Below are 18674 nucleotides of genomic sequence, written 5' to 3'. Positions count from 1 at the left end.
AAATAAAGGAGTGAAGTGTTTTCTCACCTCTCTGCAATCGTTTGTTGTTCATTAATTCCAACATTAAAAAAGACTGGATGAACACAGAGTAATTTTCCATCTTTAATTTCTTGGGGCAGTAACTCAAACATTTTGGTTGGAAGCTTGACCTCTACCATAAAGCGTTCTCTAGATTTGGGAGAAAGCAAATATGCAGTGATACAGCAGCAAACCGTTTGACTCCACATGGAACAATTCAATTAATGTCTTCCATTGTATACACTTCATTGTAAGACTGTTTTGCTTATTCCCACACATCAACCGCATATTTATCAGGGAATATCTTCATCTGTTGAAGAATAAGAACATGCAACTCTTCAACAGACAAAGGCTGTGTTTAGTTTACCAAAAGGCAGGTCAGAGCTGTGCATATATAAAGACAAAGGAATATGGTCACGAGCAAAGCGTGTCTATGTAAAGTCTTCTCTACTGAGCCTTCACCATTTTATTCATTATTTGATCTCACACTATTATAATCAATCCATCATTTATCAGCATTTCGAAGAAAGATCTTCTAGCTGGTTAATATAAATTGATTTCCTAGCATACATTTCAGTCCATGGCATAAGCACTATTTTCATTTTACTGCAGCTGTCAAAGATGTTTTAAGATAAAGAGCAGATTTAATTACGCTTTTTCCATCTGTATTCAAGAAAATGCAAGTCATCCCATCAGGTTTTGTTGCAGCATGTGTTTGCTATACATCTTCAATCCTGTTTTTGATTCTTGGCAATCATTCACATTGGGATGTCACTTTAATTGAATCAAATAACTGTGCTCTGAGTACTGAGATTACTGTAATTCTTCATACATAAGCCACACATATTACCTTTAAAATACGTGAGAGAATAATGACACACTAATCCCTACCTGTTCTATCATGCAGAGAATGTCTGCACAATGTATGAAATATGCAATCACCAACCATCATAATAGCAATTCCTTTATACACCTTTTTATAAAGGTTTTAAATTGCCAGGCACAATTAAAATATTGTGGCTAAAACAATCTGCAAGTAATTGCTCATGAGAAAAAAAAATGTGTGATGGGGTAGTGGCACCTAATTGCAAAACCTCTGAAGCCTGTAAAGGTATTTGGCAAAAACATTTTTTGGGGATTTGCCCACGGCATAATAATAGGGAAACAATTTAAAAAACCAATTTGTATATGTTTGGAGGTATTAAATGGAAAACACATAATTAAACCTCAAAACGATGTAACTGTGTTGTATTGCAAAACACAACTCAGAGTATGGCAGAACACTGGAAGAGGATGTTTTGTTGTCTTTTTTTGAAGCTTCGGAGCTTAAGGAAATTCTATTTTCCAGGGAATTTATATATAGTTCAGCATTTTTTCTCTCTAAACAATGGTTGAATAGTATAGAGGTAGTGGTGCTGCTGCCATGAGGCGAGTTGAGAAACTTGCCTAAGGCAGCAGGGCTTGGAAATTTACCAGGGGTGGAAAAAATTCCTCCCTTTGCCTCCACTGACATCAAAAAGCTAAATGCAGGGGGAGCAGCACCAACCTGGTGGCCTCAGGCAGCGCTGAGTTCTTCTGTATAAACCCCACAATACTAACAGGGTTCCTGCTACTCAGCCCAGATACTGGGTTGCCCATGGCTAGATACACATATATATTTGCATTACATATTTTTTACTTGTGGCTAAAGCCGGAGATGATGGCAAGAGATATGATTTATCCTACTCAATGTTATAAGGTCATTGCATAAGTCATTGTTTAAACCAGGACTATGCAACTGGAGGCCTATAAAAGAAAACAATGTAGGGCTCTATAAAAATATATGGCATAAAACAGCTCATATTTATATTTCCGATTCATCTAAATAAACCATTTTTATAAAAATATACTTTTTTAGTAATATGTGCCACTGGGTAATCCTAAATAGAAAATTGTAATTTTAAGTAAGGGACACCTGGTGGGATCATATGATTCACGGTGCACACACAAAATCACAGGCACAAATACATGTTAGGTCACACAAGCTAATGAATAGACAAAGTTCTAACCTCTACTTCTACTTCTAAAGAGTTTATCTATTAAAATGTGTAGCAGTAACATTAATACATTATAAAGTATTATAACGTAATAATATGGCGTAAAATGAAAGCAACTGCACTTTCTACTAACAAAAATACATAAATACATTTATTGAGGGGTCTCTTAAATATGACTCCTATAAGGCATCAACGAAAGGTCAGTGTTCTTTCTAAAGACATTTACTACCTTAATGTATGATGTAGGCAGCAGTATTTTATTAAAATTAATTTCTACACTTTGATTTATGCTGAATACCTCCAGTTTTAAATGTAAACTATATCTGGTTGCTAAAGGACCACTGCTCTGTCCCTTAGCAACCAGGCAGTAATGTTACTAACAGAATGCAAGATAAACAGGAGGTGTCTATCAGAGAAAGATAAGTAATACTAATGCATAAGACTGCTGTACGTGGGAACTGCTACAGTAGCACAGTGCCATAATACTGGCAAACTAAGGCATAATTGTCCTAGACATTTGGCTGCCCTTAAATATTATGGATTGTACAGTCGCTTCAATAAAACAAGCACTACTTCAAAGTACAATATGTCATATGGCACTTCAGTCTAGCACTTTGTTCTGCATATCAAACATGTGCCCTGTACTGTAATTTACTTGTTACCTAATTTATTCTGACAGTATAAAAATAACAATTCATCATAACACTCAAGTCTATTATTTGGAGAACAGAAACAAAGAACAACAGATGCAATATCTGGCGCAGGCGAAGTGCTCACCGTCTTCCAGTAACAAGTGGCAGAAAATCTTCTGATGTGGCTTCTGTGATCTTAAATGCTACATGCCTTAAATCTGAAATGCCAATACTCATATCTTCTAGCATCCCAACTTCCTCACCTACAGACGGCAAAGACAAGAAGAAAGAAAATTACCTGTCTGACAATAAAAAGGCAAAACATAGTGTTTTCTGTTTACATAGATTAATTGATTCTGCAATCATGGGCTGCTGACATGAATCATTTGTTGTATTCTACAAGTTTGTTTCCCCCCCATGCTTGTGTGGGTTTCTTCTGGGTACTTACTATACGCCAAAACAAAAAGCAATGTTAATTGGCTGCTGATAAAACTGACCGTAGTGCAGGTGATAGGGATCTTAGATTGCAAAGCTCCACGGGGGTAAGGAATGATGAACGCTGCTAAATATGTCAGTGTTATATAAATAAAGGATAATAATAATAAATGTAGCAAAATACAGATTACATTAATATTGATCCAGCTGCAGTATGGTGTAGCTCCTCAATAGAGATGTGATTTTATCGCAGTTAGTTTTGCAGCTCACACTGGGCGCATTTGGAGTGTTTTCCTGGGGCAATAAATTACTACAGTAGTTGCATATCAAAATGGAAACCTTTTCGCTTAGAATTGTTGATGACATATCTATTTTAACTATACCACAATGTATCATTTACTTTCTGTGCATTATGGTGAGCTCTGTAAGCACAAGTGACTTTCTGCACATTCACAAAAGAATTTACTCATTAGCTTGTAAAGAAATCCCCCTACGCAGTGCAGTGCTCACTGGCTGCCCAGCAGGGGGAAAGCAGTTAAAGTAGCAGTCTCTGAAGCTGCAGTATTCAGTAAGTGCATCAATGAATACAGGGATTTGGAATTGGTTTGAATTTGCTAATCTAGGTGCACATGTATGGGATCGTTTATTTAGAATCCATATAGCTCCAAATTACGTATTTAGTAAATAATTAAGTAAATAGATTTTTAAATATTTTTTCTCTGCAATAATATAACAGTAGCTTCTACTTGATGACAACTAAGCTGTATGAATCTATATTGGTGGCAAAACAATCCGATTGGGCTTATTTAATGTTTAAATGATTTTTAGTAAAAGGACCCCTTATCTAGAGAACCTCAGGTCCCACGCATTTCCATTACATGCATAGAAGATCCCATACCTGTACTTTGCTTTGCAAAACATATAGCATTGTTCTCCTATTTTTCTTCAGCTCTAAGTATGTGAAAATGTTCTGCAAACTATCTGGGCCAATGTTATTCTGTGGTGGTGCTTCCTGTATCATCAAATGTATATTAGCGGGGACTGCCATACCAGCTGCTTGTGACAATCAGTAATAATAAATCAAGCAATACAAAGAGAAAGCATAGTTTACATAGAAAAGACATTGAAAATAATTGCCGTCTTCTAAACCCATTCTCACTGTGGTGAAGAAATGAGCATTTTAGGTATTAAAGAATGCTTGTATTTATCATTCATTAACATTGCTTTCAGTGCAAAGTGGGAGACATGCAGAATCTAAACTGGATGGGCACGTTTCAGCTGAGTGACTTACAGCCTCCCGAGGCTGATGAGAGTTCTTCATAGTCGCTGGCTGAGTGGGTAAAGCAGAGTTTTAAGCAGGTGTAAGAACTGGGTAAATTAGGCAACCTTGTCCTTTAAGTGGCTTTGCATCATTTCTGAAGCGAGACAGCCGTGATATTTATTAGAGGAAAGGAATTACTTTGTATGTTGTGAGCAGTTATGAGATTATCACTTACTGATTACCAAAACCAACAGGGAAGCATTGGCATTTTGTACGGTTAATTAACTTGGCCTTAAAGTCAGTGGGTAAAGATGTGTTCATTACTAATGCTAATATCTTCATCCTCAGTGTGTAAGATGTGTCACTATTAGGCTTTGTGTGTAGCTGTGTATCATCATTTTCTCAGATTAAATTCTGTATAAATTGGTCTGTGCAAGGTAGATAATTATGTAACCATTGCACAGATAAACAGGGGGATGTATCTGTGCTTTCTTTCCTTTAAGGAAAAGGTTAAGCACAGAGTTTCTCCTTTGTTGTGATGGTTCATGAAATCATATCAGAATCATAGGTGTCTCAGAATTATATGAGGTGATGGAAATCTTTATCGTAATTTTACCTCTTATGAGCATACAAGGTATTGCCAACTTTAATACAGGACAAATGCAACCATTTCTAGTTTCTTTTTAAAAATATATCAAAGGATTTCCAAAGGCATTATGGGAACCGGTTATCACCACCTCATCTTTCAAGAATTTTGTAATTTTACTGCTGCTTCACTGCTACTTTCTGTTGCTGAAGATGAATACAGCTATGGAGTACCTTCAATGAAAACAGCACTTGACACAACTGCACGTATGAGAGAACAAAAATAGAAGAGGTCTAATGGGTACATCAAATGTGTAGAGTCCTCAAGCTTCCTTACTGCAAAAATATATGCTTCTATTAGAGAGAGCAGCTATGTGTGGCCCATGGGGGGGTTTGTCGGGAATTTCGGTATTGCAATGCATTTTTCTCTCTATGACAATAACTGCCTTGGCTTATGAAATTATAATGATGAGAATAAAAGCACTTTTTTCAATACAATTGGTTACCAAAGCTTCTTAAACTCCCTCCTTCACCATGAAAATGCAGTCATAACCAGGGTGTAGAAATTTCTCAGAGGACATTGCATGTTAAAGAGGTACTGTGCATTCCTGGAACATACATTATGGTTCAGCAGACAATAAGATCAATGCTTTACAAGTGATTTCGTTTGGACAGGAATGCACACTAGAGCTTAAAGTTGTGGTTGTCCTTACTAAAGCTTTCTACCAGCTGCCAATTTCTGCTCTACAATTAACTCTGACATTGAATTGAATAGGCACTCAGCACACAGCCTGGCAGACTCTTTGCATCGGCCTCCAATCAATAGAGTTGCACTCTATATGACCACCGAATCAAAAGACATTAGCGGAGGGAGCACAGAAGAAGCAATATCCTTGCAATTATTGCAAGGATATTGCTTTTTATGTGCTCCTCCCGCGAATGTCTTTTAACTCTGAGCGCACCCTTTAAATTTTAATATCATGGTAAATCAAATTGGAAAAAAGTTTATTTTGCAATGCCCTACCAGTTTGGTAGGCCTTTTAAAGAGGTGAGCATTGCCTTTAAATGCTTGTAGATTGTAAGCTCTTTTGGGCAGGGCCCTCTTCACGTCTTGTATCGGTTATTGATTGCTTTATATGTTACTCTGTATGTCCAATGTATGAAACCCACTTATTGTACAGCGCTGCGGAATATGTTGGCGCTTTATAAATGAATGTTAATAATAATAAATGTCATAGTTTGTTTAGGAAAAATCTACAATACTTGTATAGGGGTGGAGAGTCTCTTAGCCAAGTTGCAGTTGGGGACCATGGGGTGCACTAGAAAGACTAAAAAAGGTGGAGTGGGCAAAGTTTTAAAGAGACTGAAGCAGGACTAGACATGGCAGAATGGACCAGGCACAGAACAGGATAGAATAGAACAGAATACAAGAATACAATGGCAAGGAAAGGCAGAACAGGCTAGAAAACTAGACAAGGCAGGATTCTGAAGCAAAGCAAGGTTCGGCTCAAAGTCAAAGCAAGAATTAGTTCTCAGTCAAGGCAATGCTTGAATTTACAAGACAAGAATGATGAGTTAGGAATAGCAAAAGCTAAGGGTGCAGTGTTCTAGCTGCAATGTCAGGGTCGGTAGTGATCAAAGGGTATAAATAACCTTGACTTTTGAAAATCCTGTGTCATTTTCACAAAGGCTTAAGTAGTGGCATATCACTGTTAAATAAAAAGGGGCAAATGAACCTTAACTTTCTTTTGTTTTGCTTTAGTGAACCTTCCCCATCTTCTATATCATTTTATTAGGGCTGCTCTATGCTACAGTGCTGTAAGAAACAAAGGATCAATGGTCTTGTCATGTGCAATTTGTATTTTAGGCTTTGGTACAAAGACTTACAGAATGCTACTCTTAATGCCTGTCTTCAAGTTTTTTTTTTTTTTGGTAATTTGGCAGAAAGAAAGATGAAATCAAATTGATTTCAAATCTTTGTAAAATATATTATACATAAAAATGGCTATAGTAAAATAAAGGCAGCCAACATAGTTGGTTACAGTTGCAAAAAGACAAATAAATGGTAGAATGATTGGTTTATAAGTCAATGATCAGTAAAGTAAATTTGGGAGCCCATCCCCCCCATCAAAATTTTATTTTCAGCCCCCCACTACTTATCACTTAAAATCACGGGTTTCCCATGGTCCCACAAAACCCATGAGTTAGCCATAACTCCCTTCTCATGAGCTCCCCTGCAGATCAGGGTCTGACCCCTCTAAAGATAAGCCACTGACTACTATGGAACACAAAAAAGGAACAAACTAGATTTCTGCATGCCTGGCTAAGTTATTTCCCTCTATGGTCTCTTACTATTTTCCCCAAAGAATTCATGTACATCGCTTGCAAATGCAAGCTGAAACATTTATACAGTAGCAGAGCAGAGGAACAGACAATGGTGACACTTATTCATCTCTGTGGAGTTGCAAAGTAATCATTTGTACATGGAAATGTCCTGCAATACACAGGATGCTACTTTACTTTTAAAAAAAAAAGTTTGCTTTGGTGTTTTACTATAAAAATCTGATTGTATTAAATCGAATCAGTGTCCCAGAGGAAAACACAGCCTGACTGTACTTTGCAGTGAAAATTACAACTTGCTTGAAATACATATTTATCCAGCCCACTGTAGTTTGTGCACAGCACAATGTGCTTTGCAGACAACACAATCCTTTTCTATCCTACTAAGGCAAGCAACAGGGGGCATCATTAATTGGAGGAGCTCACTTGGCAGCCTCCTTTCTATGCTAACAGTGGAAAGTTGAGTTCAATTGAAGATGGACTGTTCGTTTTCAAAAAGGTTGGAACACTGTAAAATATAAATAAGCAGAAAATGCAACGATTTTAAAATCACGTAAACCCTACATTTAATTGTAAAATAGAAGACAGCAGATCAAATATTGAAAATATGTAATTGTTTTTAAAAAATATATGGCTTGTTTTGGAGCTGCTCTTTCTATAATCATTGGGAAGACCAATTGCTGGAGTTCTGAAAGCGAAATGTGGTGTCTGCTATAGGATTTCAGCTGCTCAACAGTTTGGGGTCGTCTTTGTCATCAGAGCTGACACATCGCTTCATCATTTGATGGGTTTAATTAAATATAGGGCTTAAATGATTTGAATGATTTTCTTTTTCAGTATAAAAATAATTTTTTATTAATGCATCTAATCTATGCATCTAGGCATGGGAAGATGAAATCATTTTTCAAGGATAGAAGGAAAGAGGTCAAACCCATGAATACTACCCTCTGTCAAAAATTACTTTTTCAATTTGTTTCCCCAATTATTGCACATTGTAGATAATACTTGGCTTAAAAAAAACAATACATTTCTAATGATGCAGGCTTGAATACTTTCTATATAATGGGAATACAAATAAAATCAATAAATGCAGGTGCAGGCTGCTACACTTACTGTATGTACTCAATAGACCTTCATATTGGACAAGTAACCCCACAGTATGAAGTTGATGTAGAAAGGCTTCATTGTGTAAACTTGAATGTAGCTTGATTATAAAACCACAGGTCAATCCTGAAAGCTGAAAATAAAGAGAGTGAAAATTGGCTGAAATGTAATAATATTCATTTTGTGTTCAGACTAGCGTGGTGATAATTAAATATGTTATGCAGAACTGCGGAACAATATTATACTGAATAAGATTAAGTGGCTAGTATAAAATAGCTACAGTAGGTGTATGGCTTAAAAAGGACATAAATCACATGGCTTTATACTACTTATCTCATTTATTTGGCACTAATTGAAAACAGATGTCTACATATTTAATAAAGTCTTAATTGCAGTTCTGTTTACTCGCAGGTTTTGTTGTGCACCCTTTATCCCTAACTACATAATTATGTTAATCACATAAAATTAAAGATATTATTAACAAGAAAATGTTTTCTTCATAGTTATGTGTTTCTCAAATCTATATATGTATAACACTATATTCTTCACGGAAATAAATACCGGCAAGCAAGGTTAAATGTTTTCATAGGATATGTTTTAGAGCTTTACTTATTTTGAGTCACAGTCCATATCACAAGAAAGCACAAACTAAACAGTTCTGTATTTCAAACTCCTACTTTCCTTTTACAGGAATGGGATCGATTATCTGGAAACCTGATATCCAGAAAGCGTAGAATCTCCCTTTTTTCTCTGTAATAATAAAACAGTACCTTGTACTTGATGGTAACTAAGTTGCTGAATTCATATTGGAGGCAAAACAATCCTATTGGGTTTATATAAGGTATGGAGATCTAAAATACAGAAAGACCCCTTATCCAGAAAGTTACCTCCACTACAAAGGGTTCCATTTAAAACCCTCTTCAACTGGACTTTTCCTTAAAGAGGTGGTTCGCTTTATGTTAATTATTACTATTGCTCTGTGAGCTTACAGATCTGTTACTATTGTTACTTTTTATTGTGGTCCTCTCCTGTTCATATCCTTAGTCTCTCATTCAACCGACTGCATGGTTACTAGGGTTCGCAAGACCGTAGGCAACCAGATAGGTACTGAAATTCCAAACTAGGGCGCTACGGAACAAAAAGTTAAGTATTCGAATAACCACAAAGAAAAAGGGTGAAACCAGTGAATTGTCGTAAAATATCTATAGCTATGTTATATTAAAAGTTAATTTAAAGGTGAACAACCCCTTTAATCGTGCCAAGTAATGTCCCTTCAAAGTTTACTTTAACTAATTTAAGTTGACTACAACTACAGTATCTAATCTGGACCAGTAATACCCTCACAGATGCTGGTTGGAAGGTAACAAACACTATTTAAGTATACTTTCACTTTATTAGAGATCTATATGGGGAACCAAAAATCAAAAGCAAAGACACAATTTAATATTGTAATACACACTTGTCAAACCATACAGAGTTTAAAAACTAAAAAGAGGCTACAATAGGCATTAATGCTGAACAGAATTATTTAAAGCAAATAATACTTATCATGAAAAATTCCTCAACATGTGAAAACCTGGCCCATCTAATCCATAGGGTCATATTTCATCTAGATGCTTATTTTCAGTCCCACCTAATAATTTGCATTGACATTTGCCAGTATGGTAGTTAAAATCAACTTGCCTAACAAGCCACATTAACAACTTAATCCCTTGTCATTCACACTAATACAGGAAGTCTATATAAAGCTTGACAGGGTTTTAGTGTTAATTTTCCCCATGGAGTGTGGGCAAATTATTGTTTTTTTCTGTATAGTGTATAGCAGTAGTGTATATACTATGTATAGGGATATGGAAAAGTCATATTTTCACTTTTTACAAAAGTTATTTTTTACAGTAAAATATTTATCAGTATAGTAACCCTCTAGAGACCTTTCTCTTGGGTGTAGCATCTGGGTGTATTAAGAAGTTCCGCCCAAAAGTAGGTCCTGATTTACTTGTTTTACTGATGTAACTTCACCTGATTAGCAGATAACAACTCTGGGATATCTGCCACACAAAGCTCCAAATGCTATTATTATTCAATTTTTATATATATAAAAAAAAAAAAGATATATATATACACATACATACATACATACGGGTATGGGATTCGTTATCTGGAAACCCATTATCCAGAAAGTTCCGAATTACGGAAGGGCAGTCTCCCATAGACTCCATTATAAGCAAATAATTCTAATTTTTGAAAATGATTTCCTTTTTCTCTGTAATAATAAAACAGTACATTGTACTTGATTCCAACTAAGATATACTGAATCCTTATTGAAGGGCAAGACAATACTGTTGGGTTTATTCATAATTTAAATGATTTTTTTTAGACTTAAGGTACGGAGATCCAAATTATGGAAAGATCCCTTATCCGGAAAACCTCAAGCATTCTGGATAACAGGTCCCATCACACCTATATATATATATATACACACACACACACACTGTTAAAAAAAATAAAGGGAACACTTAAACAACACAATGTAACTCCAAGTCAATCACACTTCTGTGAAATCAAACTGTCCACTTAGGCTGATGCCACACGTGGCGTAGGGCTGATTTTTTCGGCAAGCGGAAAAACGCTTGCCAAAAATTCAGCCCTACACCTGCTACTTGTGCCTGCACCCGAGCGTATTCCATTCATTCGGGTGCAGGCACAAGTAGCAGGCGTAGGGCTGAATTTTCGGTTAGCGATTTTCCGCTTGCCGAAAAAATCAGCCCTGCGCCACGTGTGGCATCAGCCTTAGGTAGCAACACTAATTGACAATCAATTTCACATGCTGTTGTGCAAATGGAATAGACAACAGGTGGAAATTATAGGCAGTTAGCAAGACATCCCCAATAAAGGAGTGGTTCTGCAGGTGGTGACCACAGACCACTTCTCAGTTTCTATGCTTTCTGGCTGATGTTTTGGTCACTTTTGAATGCTGGCGGTGCTTTCTCTCTAGTGGTAGCATGAGATGGAGTCTAAAAACCACACAAATGGCTCAGGTAGTGCAGCTCATCCAGGATGGCACATCAATGCGAGCTGTGGCAAGAAGGTTTACTGTGTCTGTTAGCGTAGTGTCCAGAGCATGGAGGTGCTACCAGGAGACAGGCCAGTACATCAGGAGACGTGGAGGAGGCCGCTACCTCTGCCTTTGTGCAAGGAGGAACAGGAGGAGCACTGCCAGAGCCCTGCAAAATGACCTCCAGCGGGCCACAAATGTGCATGTGTCTGCTCAAACGGTCAGAAACAGACTCCATGAGGGTATTAGGGCCCGACGTCCAATTTGCCAGAGAACACCAAGATTGGCAAATTCGCCACTGTGCTCTTCACAGATGAAAGCAGGTTCACACTGAGCACATGTGACAGACGTCTGGAGACGCCGTGGAGAACGTTCTGCTGCCTGCAACATCCTCCAGCATGACCGGTTTGGCAGTGGCTCAGTAATGGTGTGGGGTGGCATTTCTTTGGGGGGCCGCGCAGCCCTCCATGTGCTCGCCAGGGGTAGCCTGACTGCCATTAGGTACCGAGATGAGATCCTCAGACCCCTTGTGAGACCATATGCTGGTGCGGTTGCCCCTGGGTTCCTCCTAATGCAAGACATTGCTAGACCACATATGTGGCTGGAGTGTGTCAGCAGTTCCTGCAAGACGAAGGCATTGATGCTATGGACTGGCCCGCCCGTTCCCCAGACCTGAATCTAATTGAGCACATCCGGGACATCATGTCTCGCTCCATCCACCAACGCCACGTTGCACCACAGACTGTCCAGGAGTTGGTGGATGCTTTAGTCCAGGTCTGGGAGGAGATCCCTCAGGAGACCATCCACCACCTCATCAGGAGACATTGGGAGGTCATACAGGCACATGGAGGCCACACACACTACTGAGCCTCATTTTGACTTGTTTTAAGGACATTACATCAAAGTTGGATCAGCCTGTAGTGTTTTTTTCCACTTTAATTTTGAGTGTGACTCCAAATCCAGACCTCCATGGGTTGATAAATTTGATTTCCATTGATAATTTGTTGTCAGCTTTTGTTCAACTATGTAAAGAACGAAGTATTTAATATGAATATTTCATTCATTCAGATCTAGGATGTCTTATTTTTGTGTTCCCTTTATTTTTTTTGAGCAGTGTATATACACACACATACAGACACAGGAAGGCCATCTCCAATATAGTAATCAAATAATGTAAATTTTTCTACTTTTCTACTGTAATAAGATAGTAACTTCAACTTGATCACAATCATTATTCTATAATGAATATAAAACAATCCCATTGGTTTATTTTTTGTATAAATGATGACCCTTATACGGAAACCCCAGGTCCTGAGCATTCTAGATAATAGGTCCCATGTCTGTATATAGTGTAGATATATATTGTGTGCAATAAAATTTCAACAAGTAATTGCAAAACTCCACATATATTTTTTTTGCCTCCTCTTTTATCATTTAAGCATTTTTAAACTTTTGTTAAGCACGTACTGGAACAAAAACAATGGTTATTTGAAGTGAGAGTTTATATTTTTTATCAAAATGAGGCCTATTACATTCTAGAGTGCCTGTTTGATCGTATACAGGTATTGGACCCTTTATCCGGAAACCCATTATCCAGAAAGTTCCGAATTACGGAAAGGCCATCTCCCATAGACTCTATTTTATTCAAATAATTCACATTTTTGAAAATGATTTCCTTTTTCTCTGTAATAATAAACCAGAACCTTGTACTTGATCCCAACTAAGGTATAATTAATCTTTATTGGAGCCAAAACCATTCTATTGGATTTATTTAATGTTTAAATGTTTTTTTAATAGACTTAAGGTAGGAAATCTAAATTACGGAAAGATCCCTTATCTGGAAAACCCCAGGTCCCGAGCATTCTGGATAATGGGTCCCATACGTGTACTTATAAACGTGTAGTCTAGGTTATACAGCAAACTTACTGCTTGGCTGAAAACAACGTCTCTTCTAAAGGTGAGCTGCAAACACTGGGGCAACCCACATGCAAGCTCTTGAAAAACAACAAAAGTCATTGATTTCTTTGCTCGATCTACCACTTCTTCTACGCAGTCCTTTAGTGTAATTATCAGAGGGTACAGCTGTTCATACCAGTCTCCTGCATGACAGAAAAAAGATAGCGATCAAAGCATGTAGAAAGGAGGCATCATGAAAGCAGCGTCTGGAGCCGTGCTGGGAAAACACTGAATGCATAAAGATATTATGCAAACCACCTCACATGAAAAAGAAATTACCCTCAGCCTGTGGAATTCATTAAACAGTGTGACTACATAAAGTTGCACACATTATTACGGAGTATTGGCACACTTATAATATGCCAACTGCTCACCACATATGTTTCTTGTTCAGCAGCAGGTGTGAGCACTGGACCTAGAGATGTGCCTTGAACTCCTGGTTAGGAAACACACAGCAACCCACCAGCAGTTTGCTTTCATTACATTAACTGTGACTAAGGTTGAAGAAAGACACATTTCCATTGAGTGTAACCTTTATGTCAACTGCTAGTTTATCCAGAAGAAGGCAAAAATCCCCATCTGAAGTCTCTACATTTTCTCCTTCCTGACCCCAATATGGCCATCGTTTTTTTTCAATAACTCTTTATGTCATCACTTGCTAAAAAGCCATCTAACCCCTTCTAATGTATTTGCCAGTATGACTGATTCAGGGAAAGAATTCCACAACTTCACAGGTCCTGCTATAAAAAAAACCTGTTCCTATTATTAAAATCGAGAAAGATGTTTATGTTTTATTTAAATATGTATATTTGTTTCAGTACAAAGGGCTGTTCAATGAGAATTATAGGACAAAGTTAATTTTAATTTGTCCCCTGTATTAGAAAAGACCAATATCCTCATACAGGTCATGAACATCCAAAAGGACTTCTAATAACCTAATAATGTGCAACATTGGGTACATTATTCTTTATAATATGCAGGTTTCAGTTAGTCATGTGACATTACATCACTAAGCAGAAATTATAACAGATGACATCATTAAGTACTTTTTGTAAGGCCAAATTTTAATTTTACAGCATATTTATGGCCCTGGTATGTAATATATCTATCTATCTATCTATATACATATACGTATATACAAACACACACACAAGTGTTTTTGCTTCAGAAACATTTGTAATGTTTGTATAAAAAGGCTGTTGTTTACTGATGACGCATGACTCTTTACAGGACATTAGAATGAACACATTTCTCATATAAACAGGACATTTGTTGACAAGAAATAGTTTCTATGTAGGTGCTGGATGAACAGATATTAGCTTTAAAGTGGAAAAAAAAGGTTTTGGCATTATTGGTCCTTTAAGAAACATACTGTCGTTGTTAGGTAGTAGCATGGACAAACTTCTGCCTGCCCCAATAACCCACAGCAACCAGTTATTTTGTTTTTATTATTATTTATGGAATATTTGCTAACATTGTTTCATGTATCTAACACATATAGCCTTATTTCAAGTTTAGTTTGAGGGGCCTTATTGACTAGTAAAGAATAGAGGGATTTTACTATTGGAAAATAAAAAAGAATTTGATTTGTCTTCTATAAAATGGTATCTTGTCTTTATATATTACAGATAACAATTACATAATCCATTCTACTGAATTCCAATTACATTTTGTAAAGCTTTTTTTAAAGGCAAACTAATATTTCCTTATTTTTGTCCTGCTGCTAAGCACAATAGCATTAATGTGAGTTTTAACGTGCCATCTTAATGCTAAAGTAAAAAATAGAGATGTTTTGCATGAGGCAACACCTAGAAAAAACCAATAGATGGCGCTGAACCATAATTCACAGTTCCAAGTCATTTCAAGAAGTAACTCCTTTGTATTCCACAGCACTGCAATGCTTTTGAAAGGCAGGGTTTAATTGTACTATTTGTATTTGTTTAACTGGTTATTTTATTTGGAAAAAAACCCACTGTGTGCATAAAATGTAAGCAATTGTGCAGCCGGCATCATCTTTCTTCTATGCAGCTTGGATTATTACATTTAATTAAGAATCTGTTACGTTTTCTGCTCCAAATCTGAGGAAAATACCAGCACCATCAAACTCGGCTCTGTTTATGTAATCTGACAGTATCAATGTATAGTCGTTTACCAGTTTGCTACAGAAATTTGGCAGCTATGGTTAAACTGGTTAAATTATAGGCAAACTGGCACCCTGGCTAGCACCCTACTTGCATTATGAACATTAATGGGAGAAGCTCCTGGATTAATTTTTATCAAGTACATTTTACTCCATGCACTCTTGCCCTACAGCAAGTATGCTCTCTCTTTAGTGTACAGTATCTTTTGATTTATTTGTAAACAATACACAAGCCACACCAGCAGGAATTGTTGTAAAAACATGTATTTGCTGTTTTGCTCTCATTCTCCTCATCAAGACTTTGTAATATCATTGTAAATACATTTCAATTTTCTTTAAAACAAGGTTTAGGTGATTAAAATGAAAGGTCTGATTTTTCTGTTATATTCATTCTTAGTACCAATACTTATTCAACTAAATGGTAGTTTGTTGGGGAATCCTTAACTGAGAAGGATCTGGGGATTTTTGTTGATAACAAGTTGTCTAATTCCAGGCAGTGTCATTCTGTGGCTACTAAAGCTAATAAAGTGCTGACTGACTCAAGGGATGAAAACTGACTCAAGGGCTCAAGGTCTCTGGTAAGGCCTCACCTTGAGTATCCAGTACAGTGTTGGGCTCCAATCTTTTACAAATGATATTAATGAGCTGGAGAGAGTGCAGAGACGTGCAACTAAACTGGTAAAGGGGATGGAAGATTTAAGCTATGAGGTTAGACTGTCGAGGTTCGGGTTGTTTTCTCTGGAAAAAAAGGCGCTTGCGAGGGGACATGATTACTCTGTACAAGTACATTAGAGAGGATTATAGGTAGATGGGGGATGTTCAAACAATCAGTGCACCACAGGTCACCCCTTTAGATTAGAGAAACGGAGCTTCCATTTGAAGCACTGTAGGTGGTTTTTCACGGTGAGGGCAGTGAGGTTGGGGAATGCCCTTCCTAGTGATGTTGTAATGGCAGATTCTGTTGATGGGCTTGGATGAGTTCTTCAACACGCAGAATATCCAAGGCTAAAATTAGTATAGATATTGGTATATATACAGTAGTTTATGTATGTGAGTGTATAGATAGGTCAGTATGGGTCTATGTGTGTGTGTTGGGGTTTGCTTGGGTTGAACTTGATGGACTTTGGTCTTTTTTCAACCCAACTTAACAATGTAACTGTCCTGCTCAACATGAGAAGGGTATGTACAGTAAGCCCATTAGTGCAGTGAACTATACAATCTATGAAGCTGGCTTGTTTCATCTAAACCTTATTGCATAAATAAAGGGAATGCATGCAAAAATGAATTGCTTTAGTATCTACTTCTTTACCCAGTCCCCCTATATTAGATCAAACTTATGTGGATAGTCTCTTCACAAATAAGTCAACTTAATAAGTAGAAGAGCCCTATCTATCATAACTTTCCATTGATACATGGTCAGCAGTTCAGGTCCCATCAAGCAAACTATTATGTTTTTACAAGTATAGAATAACAGAGACCAATCGTGGTTTTTATTGTTGTAGGTTAGAGATTTTAAAATACAATCGCCTTTGATGCATCAGTAAAAATATGCCAAAATTCCATTTAAGCAATTTTTTATATAGCAAAAAGGCAGAGAAGTTGGGTCAATCTTTAGAGCATGCTATTTTTAACACCAATTTCTAACAGAGAAGCTTCACTGCTGTATTCTTTAACTGTACTGGCGGAACAATATGTTTTGTACATTAAACTATGACTCAGTGACTAAGATTGAAAAGCAAACATCATTCTTGTTTGAAGCTCAACAAAAAGGAGTCTAGGTAGCATTTCTGGCAATACAAGGGAGATTCAGTTTGATGAATAGCTTTCTATCAAGGAAACACAGGGCTGCTCAGATATCTCTGTCAGCATTTTTTCTAGGGAAGGCCATTGTTTGCGTTTTCTTTAGTTTTTCATTTCTATTAAGGCACCCTAGCAGTATAAGCTGGCACGCAAGGCTAAGAAGATATCTTACCATTTTGTTGTGACGTGATGTCTTCAGATGAACACTCAGTTTTGTTTTCTCTTGTGCTATTGCCTTGTTCAAGTAGTCTGTCTGTCATGGCAATAATGCAGTTTAAACTTTTTCCCACATTGGCCCACACCCTATCCTGAAAGGAACATCAGTATCACAACATATACCAAACAGAAAACCCTCATAATAGATAAAAGCAAGACAGATATGCATCAACATCAATTCTATAAGCCCATGAATTAAAAGCTTTTCTATCCTGCAATAGCTGGAAATGTATCATGCTAAAGGAAATAAACCAAGTTTCACAAGACACATTAGATGGGGATTTTTCCGACAAAAACTTGCATGTACATGTTCAGCATTATTTATCAATTCTAGAATAGAATATGCAAATAACCAACATTGCATTTGCCAATCTTAGCATCATATAACTTTGCAGTATGCATTTGGTTAAGACTAGGATAAAATTCAAGCCATGAATTACATTTTAACAAGAATTAAGATGGTACCATGAACATACTGATGCAGCTGGCCATGTTGTGTTTGTCTGTGACCAACCTCTCCTCTGTGACTAGAGCATCATGATCCTTTCACATAATCAAAATGCATTTGGATTTCAGTTGATAGGATTGTTCAATAGGGTTGCCACCTGGCCAGTAACAATGATTCTTGATGCCAATGTTATTAATATGGAAGGTCCATATTATTTCCAAAAAATGGGGAATTCTATTGTTCAACTACCATTCATACAATCATTGACTCACTCTAAAACAGACATATATACAATTTTAGACAATGCTATTATGCAATTATTTTGTTCTTTATTGTGCAATAAAGACGCCCATTCTAAAACCTTCTATATGTTACACTGCAACTCTCAGAATTCTCCCAGCTTCCCTTGTTTTACAAGAGACAACACAGACCTGAGAAAATTATAAAGTGCACTGTATCTCAGTGCTAAAAAAAACATCTGTTGCTGATGAGTCTTTAGAAACTTTTTAAGCCAAATATAAGCATATAAAAAGGCCAAATAATGTAGAATCATCCTGAATAAAACACACATCTGCTAAAAACAGATTGAGATTATTTTAAAGAATACAATTAAAAAATGTAAAAATATTGGTTCAAAAAACAACCATT

At 36.9% G+C, this 18674-nt stretch overlaps 1 protein-coding gene across 7 annotated transcripts in view; it reads right to left on the bottom strand.

Annotated features, from left to right (window-relative positions):
* inpp4b (inositol polyphosphate-4-phosphatase type II B) overlaps positions 1-18674 on the bottom strand; it is a 351939-nt gene that overhangs the window by 43005 nt on the left and 290260 nt on the right. For all 7 annotated transcript variants that reach the window (XM_031895514.1, XM_012955594.3, XM_012955592.3 and 4 more), the window contains 5 exons: positions 17535-17670; positions 13393-13565; positions 8421-8544; positions 2832-2949; positions 28-168 (listed from right to left, as the gene is read on the bottom strand). In XM_031895514.1, the coding sequence (XP_031751374.1) occupies positions 28-168; positions 2832-2949; positions 8421-8544; positions 13393-13565; positions 17535-17670 (692 nt within the window). The remainder of the gene's footprint in view (positions 1-27; positions 169-2831; positions 2950-8420; positions 8545-13392; positions 13566-17534; positions 17671-18674) is intronic.

This window comes from Xenopus tropicalis, chromosome 1 (assembly GCF_000004195.4).
Source record: "Xenopus tropicalis strain Nigerian chromosome 1, UCB_Xtro_10.0, whole genome shotgun sequence".
Lineage (NCBI taxonomy): Eukaryota > Metazoa > Chordata > Amphibia > Anura > Pipidae > Xenopus > Xenopus tropicalis.
This window is presented reverse-complemented; position numbering and strand designations above follow the sequence as displayed.